The sequence below is a fragment of the Heterodontus francisci genome, chromosome 4, assembly GCF_036365525.1.
Source record: "Heterodontus francisci isolate sHetFra1 chromosome 4, sHetFra1.hap1, whole genome shotgun sequence".
NCBI classification, from domain to species: Eukaryota; Metazoa; Chordata; class Chondrichthyes; order Heterodontiformes; family Heterodontidae; genus Heterodontus; species Heterodontus francisci.
In genome coordinates, this window is record NC_090374.1 from 86,640,618 (window position 1) to 86,662,250 (window position 21,633).

At 40.0% G+C, this 21,633-nt stretch overlaps 2 protein-coding genes across 8 annotated transcripts in view; one reads left to right on the forward strand and one right to left on the reverse strand.

The window, feature by feature from the left end:
• fer (fer (fps/fes related) tyrosine kinase) overlaps positions 1–6,335 on the forward strand; it is a 409,042-nt gene extending 402,707 nt beyond the window's left edge. For all 3 annotated transcript variants that reach the window (XM_068029798.1, XM_068029800.1, XM_068029799.1), the window contains one exon: positions 2,695–6,335. In XM_068029798.1, coding sequence (XP_067885899.1) covers positions 2,695–2,837 — 143 coding nt within the window. In that variant the 3' untranslated portion in view covers positions 2,838–6,335. The remainder of the gene's footprint in view (positions 1–2,694) is intronic.
• Positions 6,336–17,295: 10,960 nt separating this feature from the next.
• pja2 (praja ring finger ubiquitin ligase 2) overlaps positions 17,296–21,633 on the reverse strand; it is a 211,457-nt gene continuing 207,119 nt past the window's right edge. For all 5 annotated transcript variants that reach the window (XM_068029804.1, XM_068029805.1, XM_068029808.1 and 2 more), the window contains 2 exons: positions 21,218–21,333; positions 17,296–18,068 (listed from right to left, as the gene is read on the reverse strand). In XM_068029804.1, the coding sequence (XP_067885905.1) occupies positions 17,946–18,068; positions 21,218–21,333 (239 nt within the window). In that variant the 3' untranslated portion in view covers positions 17,296–17,945. The remainder of the gene's footprint in view (positions 18,069–21,217; positions 21,334–21,633) is intronic.

Below are 21,633 nucleotides of genomic sequence, written 5' to 3' on the forward strand. Positions count from 1 at the left end.
ATTCAGCGATGGTAATGCCATTGAATGTCGAGGGGAGATGGTTAGATTCTCTCTTGTTTGAGATGGTCATTGCCTGGCACTTGTGTGGCACGAATGTTACTTGCCACTTATCAGCCCAAGTCTGGATATTGCCGGGTCTTGCTGCATTTCTACACGGACTGCTTCAGTATCTGAGTCGTCGTGAATGGTGTTGAACATTGTGCAATCATCAGCAAACATCCTCACTTCTGAACTTATGATTGAAGAAAGGTCATTGATGAAGCAGCTGAATATGATTGGGTCTAGGACACTACCCTGAGGAACTTCTGCAGTGATGTCGTGGAGCTGAGATGATTGACCTGCAACAACCACAACCATGTTCCTTTGTGCTAGGTACGACTCCAACCAGTGGAGAGTTCTCGCCAGATTCCCATTGACTCCAGTTTTGCTAGGGCTCCTTGATGCTATACGTGGTCAAATGCTGCCTTGATGTCAGGGGCAGTCACTCTCACTTCACCTCTTGGGTTCAGCTATTTTGACCATGTTTGAACCAAGGCTGTAATGAGCTCAGGAGCTGAGTGGCCCTGACGGAACCCAAACTGAGTGTCACTGAGCAGATTATTGCTAAGCAAGTGCCACTTGATGGCACTGTCAGCGACCCCTTCCATCACTTTACTGATGATCAAGAGTGGACTGCTGGGGCGGTAATTGGCCGGTTGCATTTGTCCTGCTTTTTATATATAGGACCTACCTGGGCAATTTGCCACATTGCCAGGTAAATGCCAGTGTTGTAGCTGTACTGGAACAGCATTGTTCGGGGTGCGGCAAGTTCTGGAGTACAGATCTTCAGTGCTATTGCCGGAATATTGTCAGGGCCAATCGCCTTTGCAGTATCCAGTGCCTTCAGTCCTTTCTTGATATCACGTGGAGTGAATCGAATTGGCTGAAGATTGACATCTGTGATGCTGGGGACTTTAGGAGGAGGCCAAGATGGATCAGCCACTCGGCACTTCTGGCTGACAATATTTGCAAATGCTTCAGCCTTGTCTTTTGCACTGATGTGCTGGCTCCCCCATCATTGAGGATGGGGATATTTGTGGAGCCAACTCCTCCAGTTAGTTGTTTAATTGTCCACCACCATTCATGACTGGATGTGCCGGGACTGCAGAGCTTAGATCTGATCCATTGATTGTGGGATTGCTTAGCTCTGTTTATCGCATGCTGTTTACGCTGTTTGGCATGCAAGTAGACCTGGGTTGTAGCTTCACCAGGTTGACACCTCATTTTGAGGTATGCATGGAGCTGCTTCTGGCATGCCCTCCTGCACTCTTCATTGATCCAAGGTTGATCCCCCAGCTTGATGGTATTAGTAGAGTGGGGATATGCCAGTCCGCGAGGTTACAGATTGTGGTTGAGTACAATTCTGCTGCTGCTGATGGCCCAAGCGCCTCATGAATGCCCAGTTTTGCATCGATAGATCTGTTTGAAATCTATCCCATTTAGCATGGTGGTAGTGCCACACAACACAATGGAGGGTATCCTCAAGTGAAGACAGGACTTTGTCTCCACAAGGACTGTGCAGTGGTCACTCCTACCAATACAGTCATGGACAGATGCATCTGCGGCAGGCAGGTTAGTGAGGACGAGGTCAAATATGTTTTTCCTTCTTGTTGGTTTCCTCACCACCTGCCGCAGACCCAGTCTAGCAACTATGTCCTTTAGGACTTGGCCAACTTGGTCAGAAGTGGTGCTACTGACCCACTCTTGGTGATGGACATTGAAGTCCTCCACCCAAGAGTACATTCTGCACCCTTGTCACCCTCAGTGCTTCCTCCAAGTAGTGTTCAACATGGAGGAGTACTGATTCATCAGCTGAGGGAGGGCGGTAGGTGGTAATCAGCAGGAGGTTTCTTTGCCCATGTTTGACCTGATGCCATGAGACATCTTGGGATCTGGAGTCGATGTTGAGGACTCCCAGGGCAACTCCTTCCTGACAGTATACCACTGTGCCACCATCTCTGCTGGGTCTTTCCTGCAGGACATAACCAGGGATGATAATGGCGGCGTCTGGGACTTTTCAGTGTGGCTGAAGGTTTTTATCATGAGGGCCACAAAGTCTGCTTTGCATCTTTTCTGCTAAACATCTCTGCAATAGTGCTCATTTTATTAAAGAGCTCCTACTGGTATATCTTGTCAAAATTCAGCTGCTTTTATGCAGAACTCCCCTTTGCAGTCAAACAGTGATACATTCCTTCTAAGATTCCCCTCCTCTAGATGAACTTTTAGTCCGCTGGTCTTGTTTCTATCTTCTCTGCAATACATACAATGGAGATTCAACATTCAGAACATGCTCTAAAATAATACAAAGTAATTGAACATACTTAAGAAATGTGAATTTTAAAAGCTTCCCACTTTTAATCTTATTTCACTCATAAAAAATTATCTATGGATGGTTTTGCCTAACCTAAGTAGCTTACTTGAATATGTATTTGATTTTCAGATATGAAAATTAATGGACAGCCACCCCTGGAAACAACTGTCCAGTTGGAAAAGGGGTGGGTGCCCATCCTACATGAAATGTTACCATGCAGAAAGTAGACTTGTGCCCTATAAATAAAGACAAGCAATATTTTACTCACGTTGCCTGCATATATCAGAGTTACACAACAATAGGACAGCATTATTGTTTTAAAAAATTCTTTAAAACTGTTTCAGGTTACAGGATGTCACCACCGCAGAAATGTCCAGAGGAAATATATAACATAATGCTGAGATGCTGGGAATACAAACCGGAAAACAGACCAAATTTCAGTGATGTGCACAAAGAACTCTTGTGTATCAAGAAGAAGATAACGTAGTAACACATGGAGTAAATGTTGACTGTAGGAAATTCAGTATTCAGTTATTAAAAAAAGTCAGTAGTCACAAGATACCATTTTTCCTCCAATATATTGTAATTAAAATTATGTATGCTTGTTATATTGCATCAGCACGTTTTTGTTGCCACCTATAAACATTTGTTTCCTGTTTTGGTTCTGGCTTAAAAATATTTGTAAGGTACATCATGGAGTAAAGGCTTCTCAATGCCTTAAAAAACACAAACTGCCAAATATTTTCACACCTAACTTCAATAAGTAAAATTCTATCATTTTCAGAAAATGTAAATAGAGCACAGCGGTTATGGCATATTTACTATTGAAATGCAATCCAATTTTCTGTGGAGCTGACCCCGAAGCTGGTCTATTTTGAATTAGTTTTGTAGAACTTAAGTAATATTTTTCCTGAAATGGGAACAGAAAGTGCCCAAAATACTCAGCAGGTCTGGTAGAATGGTTCTGATGAAAGGTCGCAGACCTGAAACGTTAACTGTTTCTCTCTACACTGATGCTGCCAAACCTGCTGAGTATTTCCAGCACTTTCTGTTCTTATTTCAGAGTTCCAGCACCCGCAGTATTTTGCTCTTATTTTAATATTTTTCCTGGTAGTATGTAGACTGAGACGGGGTGATTATTCTCACATATTTTGGAAAGCACTGAATTGTCCAGGTTGGCCATATAAAACATCAGAAATACCATCAAGAGGCCTCTGTGTTAATCTTATACCATAGCTGATTGTTTATGCACATAATTCTTTGAGTTGGTGTTGTTGCAGACTTGGGATAAGCCTTCCATGATGTGCCTGAGATTCCAAAGTACTGTATAGTGCAAGTGTCCTCTCTTGTAAAACAAAACTGTTAATATTGTTTGGTATATTTCAGTTTTGAAATCTTTGATCTTATTAGCTTCCAAACGCACCTTGTAGCCTGACTGTTAAAATGTTTGAATATTTTGCGAGCATTGGCATTTGGCCAAGCTTTAACAGGAATTACATTGTTTTGCTGTCCATATATCGCTGCTGAAAGTTAACCCTTTGAGAATTAACATACTTTTCCGGCTTTCAGAGAATCTGAAATAATGATTTCTTTTAACTTCTAACAATGAATCATTTAAAATAGGATTAGAGAAGCATGCAGAGCCATGCAGTGTTTCTTAATGCATAACTGCTGAGAAATAATCCTCCAAATTACAACTAGTCTTTGATTTTGGTGGTGTAATGTTATTACAACACTCAACAGGTAAATAACTAGATGTATTTTGCCTTATCAAAATTTAGAAAGGAATGCACCTCTTGTCAACACTAATTCTGTTTCAGTGATGACATACGCCATTTCATTATTATTTAAATTGTATATGTCCTATTATTATAGAGGGGACTTATGATTCTGTTGCTTCAGCGTACACAAACCTCCATAATCAGCATTGATTGCTAATATGGCATAGATTTATACATGGCTTGAGAGGGTGCAAAGGCAACTGGAGACCACTCTACAGAATGGGTCATAGCTCCTCATTCTGTTGACCTGGCAAAGTTTTCAATGTGAATTTATGCAGTCAGAGCATAGGCATCAGCTTCTGACATTGATATGAACATCAGACGCACAAGGCCATAAAAAGGGACTTGTAATGAAGCTGTGATGTTTCAAAGCTTAATATGTTTATCGTGCCTTCAATGCATAGATGCCTGATGCAGTCCTTTAAGGCTGGTTCCAATTTCTGTTTCCACATTTACCTTCTCTACCTTGTTCTGACCTTTTAAGAATTGTAGGAAATTTCAAAACTCCTAACAAACTGTCCAAGAAACATCCATTTCAGAAAATAGCATTATGATAAAGATTCACTGGTGTGACGCAGAACCAGCCTCTTATTCATGAAGCAAGAGTAACTGAATCATTTAGTTTCACAAGTGGGTCCTATATACTTCGCTAGTCATGGGTTGTAATATGTTTTGCTCCACATCTGAATCTTTTTCTAAAATTATGTTGAATATTATGGTGTTCAGAGATGATTACAGAACATTGATCTGCAGTGCTCTTCAAAATCTCATTCCTTTGGACTGTGGGATATTCAGTAACAAACATGAAAAACCTTGAAATCCTTACTGTAAATTATGATTTTATTGGCAATATTTGCAATATTTCTAAAACTATTGGTTTAACATTTCCTTGGTTTTGTTTTTCAAATATGTTTACAAAGTATGAACTGATGTAACTTTCAGTTTGTTTAATCTCTTTAGTCAATTTTGATCTTTGACAAGTTTCGAATTTGCAGAAAATAACTTGGCTGACAGTACTTCTAAAACTAAGCCTGTCTTGTAAACAACAGTACAATATATAGGAATTTTATGGATTCAGATTCTATGGAATTACTGTATTAATAGAAACTAAATGAGCTGTGCTTAGCATATTTTAAGTACTTTGCGCAGCATTTACTGAAAATTTTTAACATTCTTATTTAACAACCTTTCTACTGAATTTATTTGAAGTGTTGTAGCTAATCCATTGTAAGGGCTTTCCTCCTAAAAAGAATGAAGTTTACATTTATGCCTCAATACTTCTACAGACAGTAAATGTTTAATTGCCTTCATTGCACTGTTTCACAGCAAATTCAGCTCTACACGTGGAAAATAAATGCGAGGCAAATTCGACAGAAAATGTCAGTGCAGTAAGAATATTAAATGTTTACAAGAATATCAGTATTTTTAAACTGGTGATTTGGGTGCTGCAGAGGAGTTTCCGCTTTATTGGAAAATCTTGCTGTCTTGTTAAAATCGTCTTTGTAAATTGAGTAGTCACAGTAAAGTCAGTAAATTCCTTTAGGTTTGGAAAATGGTTCTCTTGCCAAACCAATTCCAGAGGGATCACAATTGCCGTTAGCAGACTTTGATTTTATTGTGGGTGGCGTGCTATTACACCATGCTTCCATTCCAAAGTGGTATGTGAACTAAGTCGTAAAGTATATTTTCACTTCATGACAAAAAGCCATATAGTCATGTTTGAACGACATCCAGCCATTGGTGGAGATTATTTTAAAAATCGGCTCTAAATGCTTGTATATACATTTAAATTCACAATCAGATAACGGTAATAAGTCCATGATAGAATTCAACTGTGTATTTTGAATTTCACTTAACTTCTTGTGGCAATGAAAGTGCCATTTCTGAATATCTGCCACATTAGAATCCTAAGCAAAATGCTGCATGCTACAGTAGACTTGCCTCGCAGCTACCTTTGGGAGAGAACTCATCATCTCCTAATACAGGTAAAAATCTTATTAGTAGATGGGACTGATATATAGTTTAAAATCTGTGAAGACAGATGAGATTTTACATTGAGTTGGTAAATATAAACTGGAGAAGAAAAATGTGGGAGACTGTATATATCATTTTGCCATTCTTTCCTTTCTTTCTTTTGGGCCTCCTTATCTCGAGAGACAATGGATACGCGCCTGGAGGTGGTCAGTGGTTTGTGAAGCAGCGCCTGGAGTGGCTATAAAGGCCAATTCTGGAGTGACAGGCTCTTCCACAGGTGCTGCAGAGAAATTTGTTTGTTGGGGCTGTTGCACAGTTGGCTCTCCCCTTGCGCCTCTGTCTTTTTTCCTGCCAACTACTAAGTCTCTTCGACTCGCCACAATTTAGCCCTGTCTTTATGGCTGCCCGCCAGCTCTGGCGAATGCTGGCAACTGACTCCCACGACTTGTGATCAATGTCACACGATTTCATGTCGCGTTTGCAGACGTCTTTATAACGGAGACATGGACGGCCGGTGGGTCTGATACCAGTGGCGAGCTCGCTGTACAATGTGTCTTTGGGGATCCTGCCATCTTCCATGCGGCTCACATGGCCAAGCCATCTCAAGCGCCGCTGACTCAGTAGTGTGTATAAGCTGGGGATGTTGGCCGCTTCAAGGACTTCTGTGTTGGAGATATAGTCCTGCCACCTGATGCCAAGTATTCTCCGAAGGCATTTTGCCATATGATTATCATAATATGTCACTGCTCAGACCCTCGTAATTTTTTTCAATCTTTTGTCTGAGTGGTACAGGGAGTTAACACACTGACCTCTCAACAATGCAGCCTAAATCTGAAACCAAATCAGCCCAAATTAATGGGAGGAAACCCTCCTGTCTATGCTGCCTGTATGGTTCTACGTGATATGAGCTCGGATAGTCTGCACCTTTATTCTGGTTGGCACAAACCCACATGTTTTAGCTTCTATATTGTTGCATTCACTTTAACAAAATACAAGAATAGGCCTGGCCCTTTGCTCTGATGTTGGTGTGACTATATATAAATGCAGAATATTTTTCTTTTTTTCAGTGTAAAGATTAATCTTGCCTGATGTCCCATTGTTCTCGGATTTATCCTGCCACAGACCAGTGGTAATAAGCCTTCAGTTTCCTGCTGTGTGCCATACATAATCTCCTTATATGAACCACATGGTAATTTTTCTGCCATTTTACTTATAACTCCTGTCAGTAATGAGTGAAACGGCAAGCTGTGTTGTGCTTTTCAAAAGCTCCAATTGTGTTTCATTTTGTGCCACAATAAAGACAGAAATCCTGATTTTTTTTAAAATATAGAAGTGCACCTTTTTCTAACGTTAACCTTCTGTGTTTTTAAAGAAAAGAAAACAAACTTTCAACACTGGAACTATTTGATTCCTTTAAATGTCTTAAACTTTCTGTCAAAGGCTAAAATGTACTTTTAAAAATAAATGTTCACTTTAAAATTAAAGTCTTACTTTTAAGGATGTATATATAATATTTCTGCTCCAAAACAATAAAAAGAAAATCAGACTGAATTCTGATGTGTCCATTGGGGGAGTAATGTTCAAAATATCACAGACAGAAATGCTTGTCTTTTGTAATTTTTTAACACAATCCTGTGTTGTAACATTTATTTATTTTGTACTTTTTTACATTGAATTTACAGGGATTTTGAAATGACTTTATCAGTTATCATATTCTCTGTATTCTGTGCTCTTGTGAATTGCAGATTTGTTCCTGAACTGCTTCTGTGTCATATTGGACCAAATACCACTAACAAGTCTGTCGTTGATATTTATAGGGTAATCTCTTAATAAACAGAATGGACTGTCAGTGTAATTGTAGTCTCTTTTTTTCCAGCAATATTGCGAAATTGCCTTCTGATGCAAAGTGCAACATCAGGCCATGCTGTTGTGCATAACTAATTATTTCACACATTAATTCTTTTTACTAATCTGTCTGTTTTGCCTAGCTTAATGTCTTCCTGACCTAATGCCATAGTAGAGATCAGATTGGAAGTGATATTTCTTTGGTGTGAAGGAAATAATTTGTTTTTAAAATGCAATTGTCACCATGGTAATGTCTCTTGAAAGCACTTCTGTATTTGTATATAGAGGTGTGCACAGTGACTTACAATGTGATGTTTTGGAGTTATTTCTCCACTGATCCCTTCTGATAGAAATATTCTTGAACAAAACACTGAGCAGAACCTGACCAATGGACCTTATGTACCTGACGATATGCATGCTTAATGTTCACCACAAGTAAATTATGGGCTTTTATCTGTTTCACCTTTTGTGAGCCTGCCATTCATTTATTAGCAAACTCCTAAGACTGCACAATCCTAGTATTGGGACGCATAGCGCTTCTTGTTCCATTACAAAGGTCAAAAATCCAACAAACACACATAAGAAAGCTATTGCCCGAACTACTAGCTGAATGGTTATATTTATGCTTGCAAAGATCCATCAGTATTTATTTTCCACTTGTCTGCTACCAGTTACAAAAACAGCCAACTGCTTCCCAAAGTGCACAACAACCTAGATAATTTCCAATGTGTGTTTCACAGTATTTATGAAAATCTATCACTGAAATAATTGTATCATTTAGCTACCTGTGTACAACTTGTTCATACTTGCCAGTTGCAGCAGTGAGAATAAGGCACTCGAATCATTTTGGGAACATTACAAAACCAAATATACTACTGCTAAGTTGAATTTGCAAACATCTCCTCATGATGCAGATATAGATTTCTGAGTGCAAGTATGACCTCATTAAGGTAGAGCCATTTGCTGCAAACGTGATATATGAACATATGAAATTAGAATTTTTAAAATGTAATACTTCAAAGCCCTCAGTTAACATCTAAACCATGTCAGGATAAATGAGTGTCTTGGTTAATACCATGCTGCTACTATTTGCTGAACAAAGAAAAGCCTTCTCATCAGGCTTATACTTGATAGGAATAAAAACAGAAAATACTGGAAATACACACTGGATTTGTCAGAGTGTGTAATGAGAAATGACAGATTAGTGAAGGGTTTCCATTAAACTTTGCAATACTTCTCTTTATTCATGGTGCTGTACCCAATACAACAATACCATACGAATTAGGAGCAGGAGTAGGCCACTCAGGCCCTTGAGCTTGCTGCACCATTCAACAAGATCATGGCTGATCTGATTGTAACCTCGAACTCCACATTCCCGTCTATCCCCGATAACCTTTCACCCCCTTGCTTATCAAGAATCTATCTACCTCTGCCTCAAAAATATTCAAAGACTCTGCTTCCACGGCCTTTTGAGGAACAGAGTTCCAGAGACGCACGACATTCTGAGAGAAAACATTTCTCATCTGTCTTAAATGGGTGACCCTTTTTTTTAAAACAGTAATCCCTAGTTCTAGATTCTCCCACAAGAGGAAACTTCCTTTCCACATCCACCCTGTCAAGACCCTCAGGATCTTGACTTTTTCAATCAAGATGCCTATTACTCTTCTAAACTCCAGCGGATACAAGCCTAGCCTGTCCAGCCTTTCCTGACAAGACAAACCACCCATTACAGGTATTAGTCTAGTATACCTTCTCTGAACTACTTCCAATGCATTTACATATTTTCTTAAATAAGGAGACCAATACTGCACACACTACTTCAGATATGGTCTCACCAATGCACCGAATCATAATCTCCCCACTTTTATATTCAATTCCTGTTGCAATAAACAATAACTCTATTAGCTTTCCTAATTACTTGCTGTACCTGCAAACTAAGCTTTTGCAATTCATGCACTAGGGCATCCAGATCCCTCTGCAATCTCTCACCATTTAAATAATATCCTTCAATTTTATTCTTCCTGCCAAAATGGACAATTTCACATTTTCCCACATTTTACTCCATTTGCCAGATCTTTGCCCACTCACTTATCTGTATCCCTTATGTCCTCTTCACAACTTACTTTCCTACCTATCTTTGTATCATCAGCAAATTTAGCAACCATACCTTCGGTCCCTTTATCCAAGTCATTTATATAAATTGTAAAAAGTTGAGACCCCAGTACTGATCCCTGCAGCACACTACTCGTTACATCTTGCCAACCAGAAAATGACCCATTTATGCCTACTCTCTGTTTCCTGTTAGCTAACCAATCTTCTGTCCATGCCAAAATGTTACCCCCTACAACATGAGCTATTTTTTGCAATAACCTTTGATGTAGCACCTTATCAAATACCTTTTGAAAATCTAAGTGCAGTACCAATTCCTTTTATGAACAGCACATGTTATTTCTTCAAAGAGCTCCAATAAATTGGTTAAACATGATTTCCCTTTCACAAAACCAAATTGGCTCTGCCTGATCACCTTGAATTTTTCTAAGTGCCTTGCTATAATGTCTTTAATATAAGCTAACTGGCCTGTAGTTTCCTGTTTTCCATCTACACTACCACCACCGCCCACCTTTTGAATAAAGGAGTTACATTGACTATTTTCCAATCTAATGGAACCTTTCCCGACTCTAGGGTATTTTGCAAAATTAAACCCAACATATTTCATTAGCCACTTCTTTTCAGACCCGAGGATGAAGTCCATCAGGACCTGCGGACTTGTCAGCATGCAACTCCAGCAATTTGCTCTGTACTGCTTCCCTGGTGATTGTAATTTTCTTGAGATGCTCCCTCCCTTCCATTTCCTGATTTACAGCTATTTCTAGGATGTTACCTGGATCCTTTGTAGTGAAGACCAGTGCAAAATACATGTTCAATTCATCTGTCATCTACTTATTTTCCATTTCCAGGATGGCGTGTTGCCTCCCTGGTGCCAGGGTCAAGGATATCACAGAGTGGCTGCAGGATATCCTTCTGGGGCAGGGTGAACAGCCAGAGGTCGTGGTCCACATTGGTACCAATGACATAGGTAAGAGGGATGAGATCCTGAAAGCAGAGTTTATGGAGTTAGGAAGGAAATTAAAAAGCAGGACCTCGAGCAATAATCTCAGGATTACTCCCATTACTAGCCATGTGCTAGTGAGTGTAGGAATAGGAAGATTGATCGATTGGTGTCGGAGGGAGGGCATCAGATTTCTGAAGCATTAGGACTGGTTCTGGGGCAGGTGGGACTTGTACAAGATGGATGGGCTACACCTTGACAGGACTGGAGATAATATCCTTGCAGGGAGATTTTCTAGAGCTTTTGGGGAGGGTTTAACGTAACTTGTCAGGGGGTTGGTAACCTGAGGGGTAGCTCAAATTGGAAGGAAGTAAAGCTGGTAACAGGAGGGAGAAAAGTAGCAAGCGACATTAGAAGGCAGGCGAAACAAAAGCGAGCATCAACTAGGCTTAAAATGCAGAATAATGTTAAGACGACAAGGTTAAGGACACTCTACCTAAGTGCATGCAGCATTCACAACAAGGTAGATGATGATTTAAAGGCACAAATAGAGGTAAATGGGTATGATCTAATTGCATTATGGAAATGTGGCATTATGGAAGGGTGACCAGGACTGGGAACTGAATATTTAACGTTATTTGATATTTAGGAAGGACAGGTACAAAGGAAAAGGAGGTGGTGTTGCACTGATAATAAAGGATGGAATCAGTACATTAGTAAGGGAGATTCTCCAATCGGAAGAACAAAATATGGAATCAGTTTGGGTGAAGCTAAGAAACAGCAAGGGGCAGCAAACATTGGTAGGAGTTGTTAATAGGCCACCAAACAGCAATGGTGGTGTGGGGCATGGTATTAATCAGGAGATTAGAGAAGCATGTACTGTGGGTAATACAGTAATCATTGGTGACTTCAATCTGCATATAGACTGGGTAAACCGAATGAGCACGGATGCTGTGGAGGACAAGTTTCTGCAGTCTGTTAGGGATAGTTGTCTAGAGCAATAAGTTGAGGAACTGACGAGAGAACAGGCTATTTTAAATCTAGTATTATGTAATGAGAAAGGGTTCATTACTAATCTTGTTGTAAAAGAACCTTTAGGGATGAGTGACCATAATATGATAGAATTTTACATTATGTCTGAAAGTGAGGTAGTTCAATCTGAAGCCAGGGTGTTAAATTTGAACAAAGAAAATTATGAAGGTATGAAGGGCAACTTGGCTGAGGTGGATTGGGAAAATACATTAAAAGGTATGACAATACATAGGCAATGGATAGTCTTTAAAGAATTATTATGTAGTTTCCAGCAACTATACATTCCTTCAGGGCACAAAAACCCCAAAAGAAAATGCAGGCAACCCTGGCTAACAAAGGAAGTTGACGATTGTATAAGATGAAAAGAAAGGGCCTGTAAAGTTGCCAGGAATAGTAGTAAATCTGAGGATTGAGTGGATTTTAGAATACAGCAAAGGAAGACTAAGAAACTGATAAAGGGAGAGTAGAATATGAATGTAAACTAGTAAAAAGCATAAAAATGGACTGTAAAAGCTTCTATGGGTACAGAAAAAGGAAATGTTTGGCTAAGACAAATGTGGGTCCATTACAGGCAGAGTCAGAAGAATTTATCATGGGGAATTGAGAAATGGCAGAGAAGCTAAATTGTGCCTGTCTTCACTGAGGAAGATACAAGAACTTGCCCAGAATTAGAGATTCAAGGATCTAGGGAGAATGAAGAATTGAAGGAAATTAGTATTAGTAAGAAGATTGTATTGCATAAATTAATGGGGCTGAAGGTTTTTAAGTCCCCAGGGCCTGATATTATACATCCCAGAGTTTTGAAAGAGGTAGCTATGGAGATAGTGGATGCATCTTCCAAACTTCTATAGATTCTGGAATGGTTCCTGCAGCTTGGAAGGTAGCAAATATCACCCCACTATTTAGGAAGGGAGGGAGAGAGAAAACAAGGAACTACAGAACTGTTAGCCTTACATCAGTAGTAAGGAAAATGCTAGAATTTATTCTAAAGGATGTGATAAATGGACACTTGGATAATGTCACTGGGCTAGTAATCCAGTGCCCAGGCTAATGCTCTTGGGACATGGGTTTGAATCCCGCCATGGCCGATGGTGATATTTGAAGTCAATTAATAAATGTTTAATTAAAAGCTAGTCTAATGGTGACCATCAAATTGATTGTTGTAAAAACCCATCTGGTTCACTAATGTCCTTGAGGGAAGGAAATCTGTTGTCTTTACCTGGTCTGGCCTACATGTGACTCCAGACCTACAGCAATATGGTTGACTCTTAAATGCTCTCTGAAATGGCCTAGCAAGCCACTCACTTCAAGGGCAACAAGGGGTGGGCAATAAATGCTGGCCTCGTCAGCGATGCCAACATCCCACAAGCAAATGAAAAAGAATTATGAATGGGAACTCATGTTTGACAAACCTGTTGGGAGTTTTTTGAGGATGTTACTAACTGAATTGATAAAGGGGAGTAGGAGGGCGTAGTATATTTGGATTTTCAGAAGGTTTTTGATAAAGTCCCCCACAGGAGGTTGGTTAGCAAAATTAAAGCACAAGAGATGAGGTAATACCAAATTACATACCAGTAATAGCAGGTAACCAAGGACTAATAAGATGAGGAACTTAAGGTAGTTAATATTAGCAGAGAAAAAATATTGGAGAAACTTAACAGACTTAAAGCCAACAAAACCCCAGGACACGATAACTTACACTTTAGGGTTCTCCAAGAAGTAGCCACAGAGATAGTGGATACACTGGTTACAATATTCCAAAACTCCTTAGATTCTAAAATGGTCCCAACAGATTGGAAGTTAGCAAATGTAACTCCATTTTTCAAGAAAGGAGGGGGAGAGAAAACTGGGAACAACAGGCCAGTTAGCCTGACATAAGTCATCAGGAAAATGCGGAATCTACTGTTAAGGAAGTCTTAATGTACTTGAATCATAGTATGATCAGACAAAGTCAACATGATTTTACGAAAGGGAAATAGTGTTTGACAAACTTGAGTTTTTTTGAGGATGTAATTAGTAATGTAGATAAAGGGGAACCAGTAGATGTGGTTATACTTGGAGTTCCAAAAAGCATTCGATAAGATACCACACAAAAGGTCAATATACAATATATTAGCATGGATGGAGGATTGGTTAACAGACAGGAAGCAGAGATTAGGGATAAATGGGGCATTTTCAAGTTGGCAGGCTGTGACTAGGGCCTCAGCTATTTAAAATCTATATTAATGACTTAGACAAGAGACTGAGAGTAATGTATATACGTTTGCTGATAGAAAGTTAGGTGGAAGTTTAAGCTGTGAGGACACAAAGAGGCTGCAAAGCGATAGAAGCAGGTTACGTGAGTAGCAGATGGAGTATAACGTGGGGAAGTATGAGGTTATTCACTTTGGTAGGAAGAACAGTGTCATCGAGAGATACAGCACTGAAACAGGCCCTTCGGCCCACTGAGTCTCTGCCGACCATCAACCACCCATTTATACCAATCCTACATTAATCCCATATTCCCTATCACATCCTCACCTTCCCTCAATTCTCCTACCATCTACCTACACTAGGGGCAATTTACAATGGCCAATTTACCTATCAACCTGCAAGTCTTTGGCTGTGGGACTACCCGGTGGAAACCCATGCAGTCACAGAGAGAATTTGCAAACTCCGCACAGGCAGTACCCAGAACTGAACCCGGGTCGCTGGAGCTGTGAGGCTGCAGTGCTAACCACTGTGCCGCCCCAAATTAATTATTTTAATTGAAATTCCACAAACTGCCCTGGCATTGGCCTGGGCCTCTGGATTACCAGTTGTGCTAATACCACTATGCCACCATGTCCGCCAGAAAAGCAGAATTTTTTTTAAAGACATGAAACTTGTAAATGTTTATGTTCAGAGAGACTTGGGTGTGCTCGTACAAGGAACACAAAGTTATCATATAATCATACCTGTTTACATCTATTTGCACGATTAATTCATCCACTTTATTGTGAATGCTCTGCGCATCAAGGCACAAAGCCTTAAGGCTTGTCTTTTTGACATTACTTGTCCTCTTCCCAATATTTTTCACTTTGTCCCTGTTTGATTCTGACCCTTGATTTCTCTGCCTATCACATTTCTTTTTCCCCCTTCCTGTCTTTTGTTCTCGTCTTTGATCCCCCCTCCTCTGACTCCTTGCAAAGGTTCCCATCCCCCTGCCATTTTAGTTTAAACCCTCCCCAACCACTCTAGCAAATACTCCCCCTAGGACATCAGTCCTGGTCCTGCCCAGGTGTAACCCGTCCAGTTTGTACTGGTCCCACCTCCCTCAGAACCGGTCCCAATGCTCCAGGAATCTAAAACCCTCCCCCTCACATCATCCCTTCAGCCACGTAATCATGATATATCCTGCTATTTCTACTCTGATTAGCACTTGGCACTGGTAGTAATCCTGAGATCACTACCTTTGAGGTTCTACTTTTCAACTTACTTCCTAGCTCCCTATATTCTGCTTTTAGGACCTCATCCTTTTTTTTTTACCTATGTCGTTTGTACCAATGTGTACCACAACCACTGGCTGTTCACCCTCCCCTTCAGAATGTCCTGTAACCGCTCTGAGACATCCTTGACCCTAGCACCAGGGAGGCAACATACCATCCTAGAGTCTATTTTGCGGCCACAGAAACGCCTATCTATTCCCCTTACAATTGAATCCCCTATAACTATTGCATTCCCACATTTTTTTACTCCTCCCCTGTGCAGCAGAGCCAACTGTGGTGCAACGAATTGGGCTGTTGCTGCTTTCCCCTGAGAGGCCATTCCCCCCAATAGTATCCAAAGCAGTATATCTGTTTTGCAGGAGAATAGCGACAGGAGATTCCTGAACTGCCTGCCTAGACCTCTTGCTCTGCCTGGTGGTCACCCATTCCCCTCCTGCTTGTGGGATCTGAGCCTGCGGTGTAACTACCTCTCTATACGTGCTATCCATGGTACTCTCCACCTCGTGAATGCTACATAGTGACCCCAGCTGCCGCTCCAGCTCCGAAACCCGGGCTTCCAGGAGCTGCAGCTGGACTCACTTCCTGCACCCATGCTGGTCCCAGGCACTGGAATTGTTCCCGGCTTCCAACATGAAGCACAAGGAGCGTACCACGGCTTTGAGCTCGCCTGCCATGACTTAACCCTTTAAATTAAATTAAACCTTCTGGAAGATCTTAATGTCTAATAATATCAGTTACTCTCGGGCTCTTCTTCCCTGGTCCTCGTTACTACAGAATTCCCTAAAAAAAACACTACTTAATTTATTTGAAATAAACTTTAAACTTTTCTTACCTGAGACCAGCTATTTGCAGCTATTCCCTAACAGTAGTGACTCACCGACCAATCATCTTGCAGCTCTCCTCTAATGTCACTGTTGGCTTTTTTTTCAAAACTCCGGCGCGCTGCAAGAGCTCCTCTCCGCTCTGCTCTCCTAATTCTTGGCACACTTTTTAAAGCTCTGCTCCTGCTGTGTTTTCTCTCTCTTTCCAGTCTCTGAGTTCTTGGCACATTTTTTAAAGCTCTGTTACCGCTATGTTTTCTCTCTCTGTCTGTTAACGAATTCTCGATCCATACCAGCATATTAATCTCAAATCCCATGTGCTCTAATTTTGTTTACCTTATTTGTTTACCTTTGGGCCATTATTAAATGTCTTCTGAATATCCAAATACACCATATCCGCTGGTGCTCCTTTATCTATGCTACAAGTAACATCCTCAAAAAACTCCAACGGGTTTGTCAAACATGATTTCCCTTGCATAAATCCATGTTGACTCTGCCCAATCATATCATTATTTTCTAAGCGTCTAGTTATATCCTTTATAATAGATTCTAACATTTTCCCTACTACTGACGTCAAACTAACAGGTCTGTAGTTCCCCGTTTCTCTCTCCCTCCTTTCTGCTTTTGGGAAATTAGATTCTAGCAATGAGTTGCTGCACTGTTTTCTCTGAAGGTGCATAGTTTAAACCAAAAGTTTATAAACCAAGCTTTTTTATTTCTGAGTTACCAAGTAAGCAGATTCCCTATATGTAATTCTGATCGGTAACAGCTAAAATTCGACTCCACCACATTCAGTGATCTATGTCATATGAGATCATGTGGCACTGGTCTCACACACAGAATGTGGAAGAGAATGCAAAGGATTCTTCATTTTAAAAAAGTATCAAATATTCATGCTATATAACTACCCAATGCAAAGTCTTTTAAAATAGATGTTCCAGTTTTAAATTTTGTTAAGAATATTTCCTCCTCAGGATTTTGAATTCAGAATAAAATTTAATTTCATTTAAACAGTATGACAGAGTTTGCAATTTTAATAATGCAGTTTATTGGAGGTGAAACAAATCTCAATACTGCTGTGATATCAGATGATGTCTTCGTTTATGATCACTGTTCTGGTCACATTGAAAGAAACTAAACTTTTTAATCCCATGGAATTAAGACAACTTCCTCACGCTCCATCACCCTATGTAAAGTCAGTGTGTTACTGCATTAGACAGAACAAAAAAACCTTAGAATTAACTTCCAAAATAAACTTAATACATTTGTGTCCTAAGCTCTGTGCAAATACAGGTATCAGCATCAAAATACATGATAAGATTTTTAACCAAAAAGCATATTTAGAATTTCATTTAAACAGAGAAATAAATCAAACACATCATAAATCCCCCCCCCCCAAATATTAACAGCAAAAGGTCTCATTTCTGTCACAAAAATACAACCATTAATGAAGTTTTTTTTACATATAATTATAATGCAGAATTAACACCTCACCAGTGGTAAGACAGTTTTGTCAGCCTTTAACAGAATAAGCCTACAAGTAAAATCACAAACATATTTTTCATACTTTCTGCTCCTATTAAAATAGTGCAGTTCCCTTTCACATTCATTGGGCAAACTTTGGCTTCATCGGATTGCAGGACCATCACGGGTAGAAGGAGGAGTCTCTGGTTCTGATAAAAACGCAGTAGTAGCAGCTTCTGGAAGTGTCGATATAAGAATGTGACGACATACAGGACATGTCCCAGACTGTAAAAGAACAAGTAGTCAGTCAGCAAAGCCAATGCAATCCCCTCTACTCTTTCACTCTTTTCACTCAGTCTCCAATCAGGAATGTTGATCAGAGATGTTTATGTCAACACTGAATTAGAAAAAGATGACTCCATAGAATTTGAACTTCTTTAATTCCTACAGTGTTGGTCCTCTGAAGTTATTAGAAATTCTTGTAGTGGCTTGTAGTAACATTGTAAATTCAACAGTCGATCTTATGAATACACATTATCAATGGAGGACCTGGTTACTGGCAATGTGCCCGACTGGCAAGCTGGCTCTCCATTGGGAAAGAGCTCTCCATTGGAAAAATGGCGCTCCATTTTTTTTTGGAAGGAGAATGGGTACTTCCTTATCATAAATATTTAAAGAAATATCAATGGAATTCCAATGTGCCTTGCTGAGGAGTGCAGGTTTTTCATTAGACAGTAAAAAGAGCAATACTGAGTGCATTTTCCATGATGGCCAGTTACAGCATGTTCTTAGGTGCTGTTAATTGAAACAATAGTAAGTGTGTTGGTAGCTCCAATGTTTCAAGATTTTCTAACCATTTTTCCCCACAGAAAAGATTTGAAAAGAACTACCACTAGTGTAAGAGCAGAAAACGCTGGAAAAACTCAACAGGTGAGGCAACATTGGTTTCAGATTTCCAGCATCTGTAGCATTTTGTGTTTCTTTTATTGCTTTATTCACTGCCCTCCACAGATGCTGCCTCACCTGCTGAGTGTTTCCAGAATTTACTTTTTTTTTAAATTTCAGATTTCCAGTATCCACAGGACTTTGCTTTTGCTTTAGAACTATTGTTAATGTCGGGTTTTTAAAGTAAGGTACATTCACAGAAGAAACAAAGGGCACACAGATCATAGATGGCTAATGTGCTAATTAGGCTGTTATTCCCAAAGACTGCAACAATAAGCAATTTATTAGCTTATCTCTGTAATCAATAAACATCTCACACTCATCGTATTGGGAAGTCTGTTATCCTGGGCACTTGCAGGGGTCTGGTAGGCCTTCCCTTCTAGTAGTCAACAGGGGGAGTTTTTTTTTAAAATGGGGACATACAGGCACAGTCAGTTAGTTAGGCCCATCAAAGACCACGAAGGCAGTCAGTTCTTTTTTTTAAACCCAAAACAGTAGAGGGCAGTAAGGCCCAGCAAAGGTTGAGAAACGTTTAGCACACAGAAGACGAATCAGAAACTATTTTAAGTGAAGTCAGATGGCCCATTGATGTGGAGAAGAAGCATGTGTGTGAACAACACGAATATTTATTGCTGATGATAGGGAAATATTGGAAAGTATGGGTTCAGTGTTTAAGGCAAAATGCTCAGACTACTTACAAGAGTGACTAAAACTACTGAATCTGTGAGGATATCTAAACCAAACCCCTAAACTTATAACAATAACATGTCAACAATGGCTCACATGGTAGCACTTTTGCCTCCGAGTTAGAAAGTTGAAGGTTCAAATCCCACTCCAGGACTTGAGCATAACAATCAAGATGGACACTGGTCATTATCACATTGGTGTTTGTGGGAGCTTGTGTGCAAATTGGCTGTTGTGTTTTATACATTACAACAGCGACTGCACTTCAGAAGTACCTCATTGGCTGTGAAGTACTTTGGGATAGCCTGTGGTTATAAAGAGCACTATATAAATGCAAGTTTTTTTTCTTTAGTTGGTTATAGCATGGAATTAATACACATTCACTGACTTGACCTTATTAAACCTTGCAACGTAAGGCCAGTTTACGTACTAATGATTCTTAAGTTTATTGATGGCTTTAGGGGTATATAGTAAGTGTTGCCTTTTGACTTTTTCATAAGCTTTATGGTCCTCATTCCCTGCCACAAACTCAGTTCTCTAGCCATTGGCTCCATCCCTCTCCCCAGCAACTGTCTGAGGCTGAACCAAACCCCGAGATGAGTTTCCAACCACATATCTGCGCCATCACTCTGCCTACTTTCATCTCCGGCCCTGTCTCAACCAATCTGCTGCCGAAATCCTCAAACATCCTTTTGTTACCTCTAGACTTGACTATTCCAATGCACTCTGGCCAGCTTCCCATCATCCACCCTCCATAAACTTGAGCACATCCAAAACTCTGCTGCCTGCATCCTAACTCGCTCCAAGTCTTGTTCACCCATCGGTCAGTACTCGCTGACCTACACTGGCTCCTGATGAGCAACATGTTCATTTTAAAACCCTCAACCTTGTTTTAAAATCCCTCCATGGCCTCTTCCCTCCCTACCTCTGTAATCTTGTCCACCTCTATAACCCACCAAAATATCTCCGCTCATCCACTATTTCAATCGCTCCACATTAGGAGCTGTGCCTTCAGCTGCAGAGGCCCTACACTCTGGAATTCCCTCCCTAAATCTCCCTCGCTCTCTAAATCTCTATTCTCCTTGAAGATGCTCGTTCCAATCTACCTTTTCTAGCCAAACCTTTGGTCATCTGCCCTACTATCTCTAAGTGGCTTGGGGTCAATATTATGTTCACTAACCCTCCTGTGAAGTGCCTTGGGATGTTCTACTATGTTATAAAGTGCTATATAACACCAGCAACTTGGGTAGCACAGTTTTGGATGATCTCAAGTTTGAGGAGGATAGAATGTGGGAGCCTGCCCAGGTGTGCCTTGGAATAGTCAAGTCTAGAGGTAACAATGGCACGGATGAGGGTTTCAGCAGCAGATGAGCTGAGGCAGGGACAGAGTGGAGCGATGTTACGAAGGTGGAAATAGACAGTCTTAGTGATGGCACGGATATGTGGCTAGAAGCTCATCTCACAGCTTGCGAACAGTCTGGTTGACAGTTCCAGACAGTTGCCAGGAAGAGGGATGGAGTCAGTAGTTAGGGAACAGAATTTATAGCAGGCATTGAAGACAATAGCTTCAGTTTTCCCAATATGTAATAAAAAAATATTAAAATTATATAAATATAAATAAAATTATATAAATTCAAGTTGTATATTTTAATCATTAGTCTTACAGATTACAAAAATATTAAATAATATAGTAAAACTTTTTTTGGACATGTAGGGCAAATGCAATCAAATTACATAAGTTTCCTGAACATTAGTGTTTTGCTCTCAGGCATGTTTAGATTAGAGTTTAGATAAGAAGTACATACCTTCTGTAACCAGAGAGTCACACATGGCCTATGAAATAGATGGTGACATGGTAACTCTGTCACCACCTCTTCCTTCACATATTCACTGCAACAGATAGCACAGGATTGCTCCAGGCCTGCAGGATCAATAGTAGAGTGTTCATACATTACAACACAGATCCAAAACAAGATTGTACAATTCTGGATTGAAACAAAAAAACAACTTTTTTTTTAAGTGACCAAAAGAGAACTGCATTAGGAGGTCTTAATACATTACTATTCTACTCAGACTACAGCAATAATATTTCTGCGCCTCTACAAATTATCTCTGATTTTATTTTTTCTTTCAGACATTGGTTATTATGCAGCTAGTTAGCAAGAAGCGCATTAAATTCCCTTCCTCCTATTCAAATATTTGAATTAGTTCTGCACAGAAC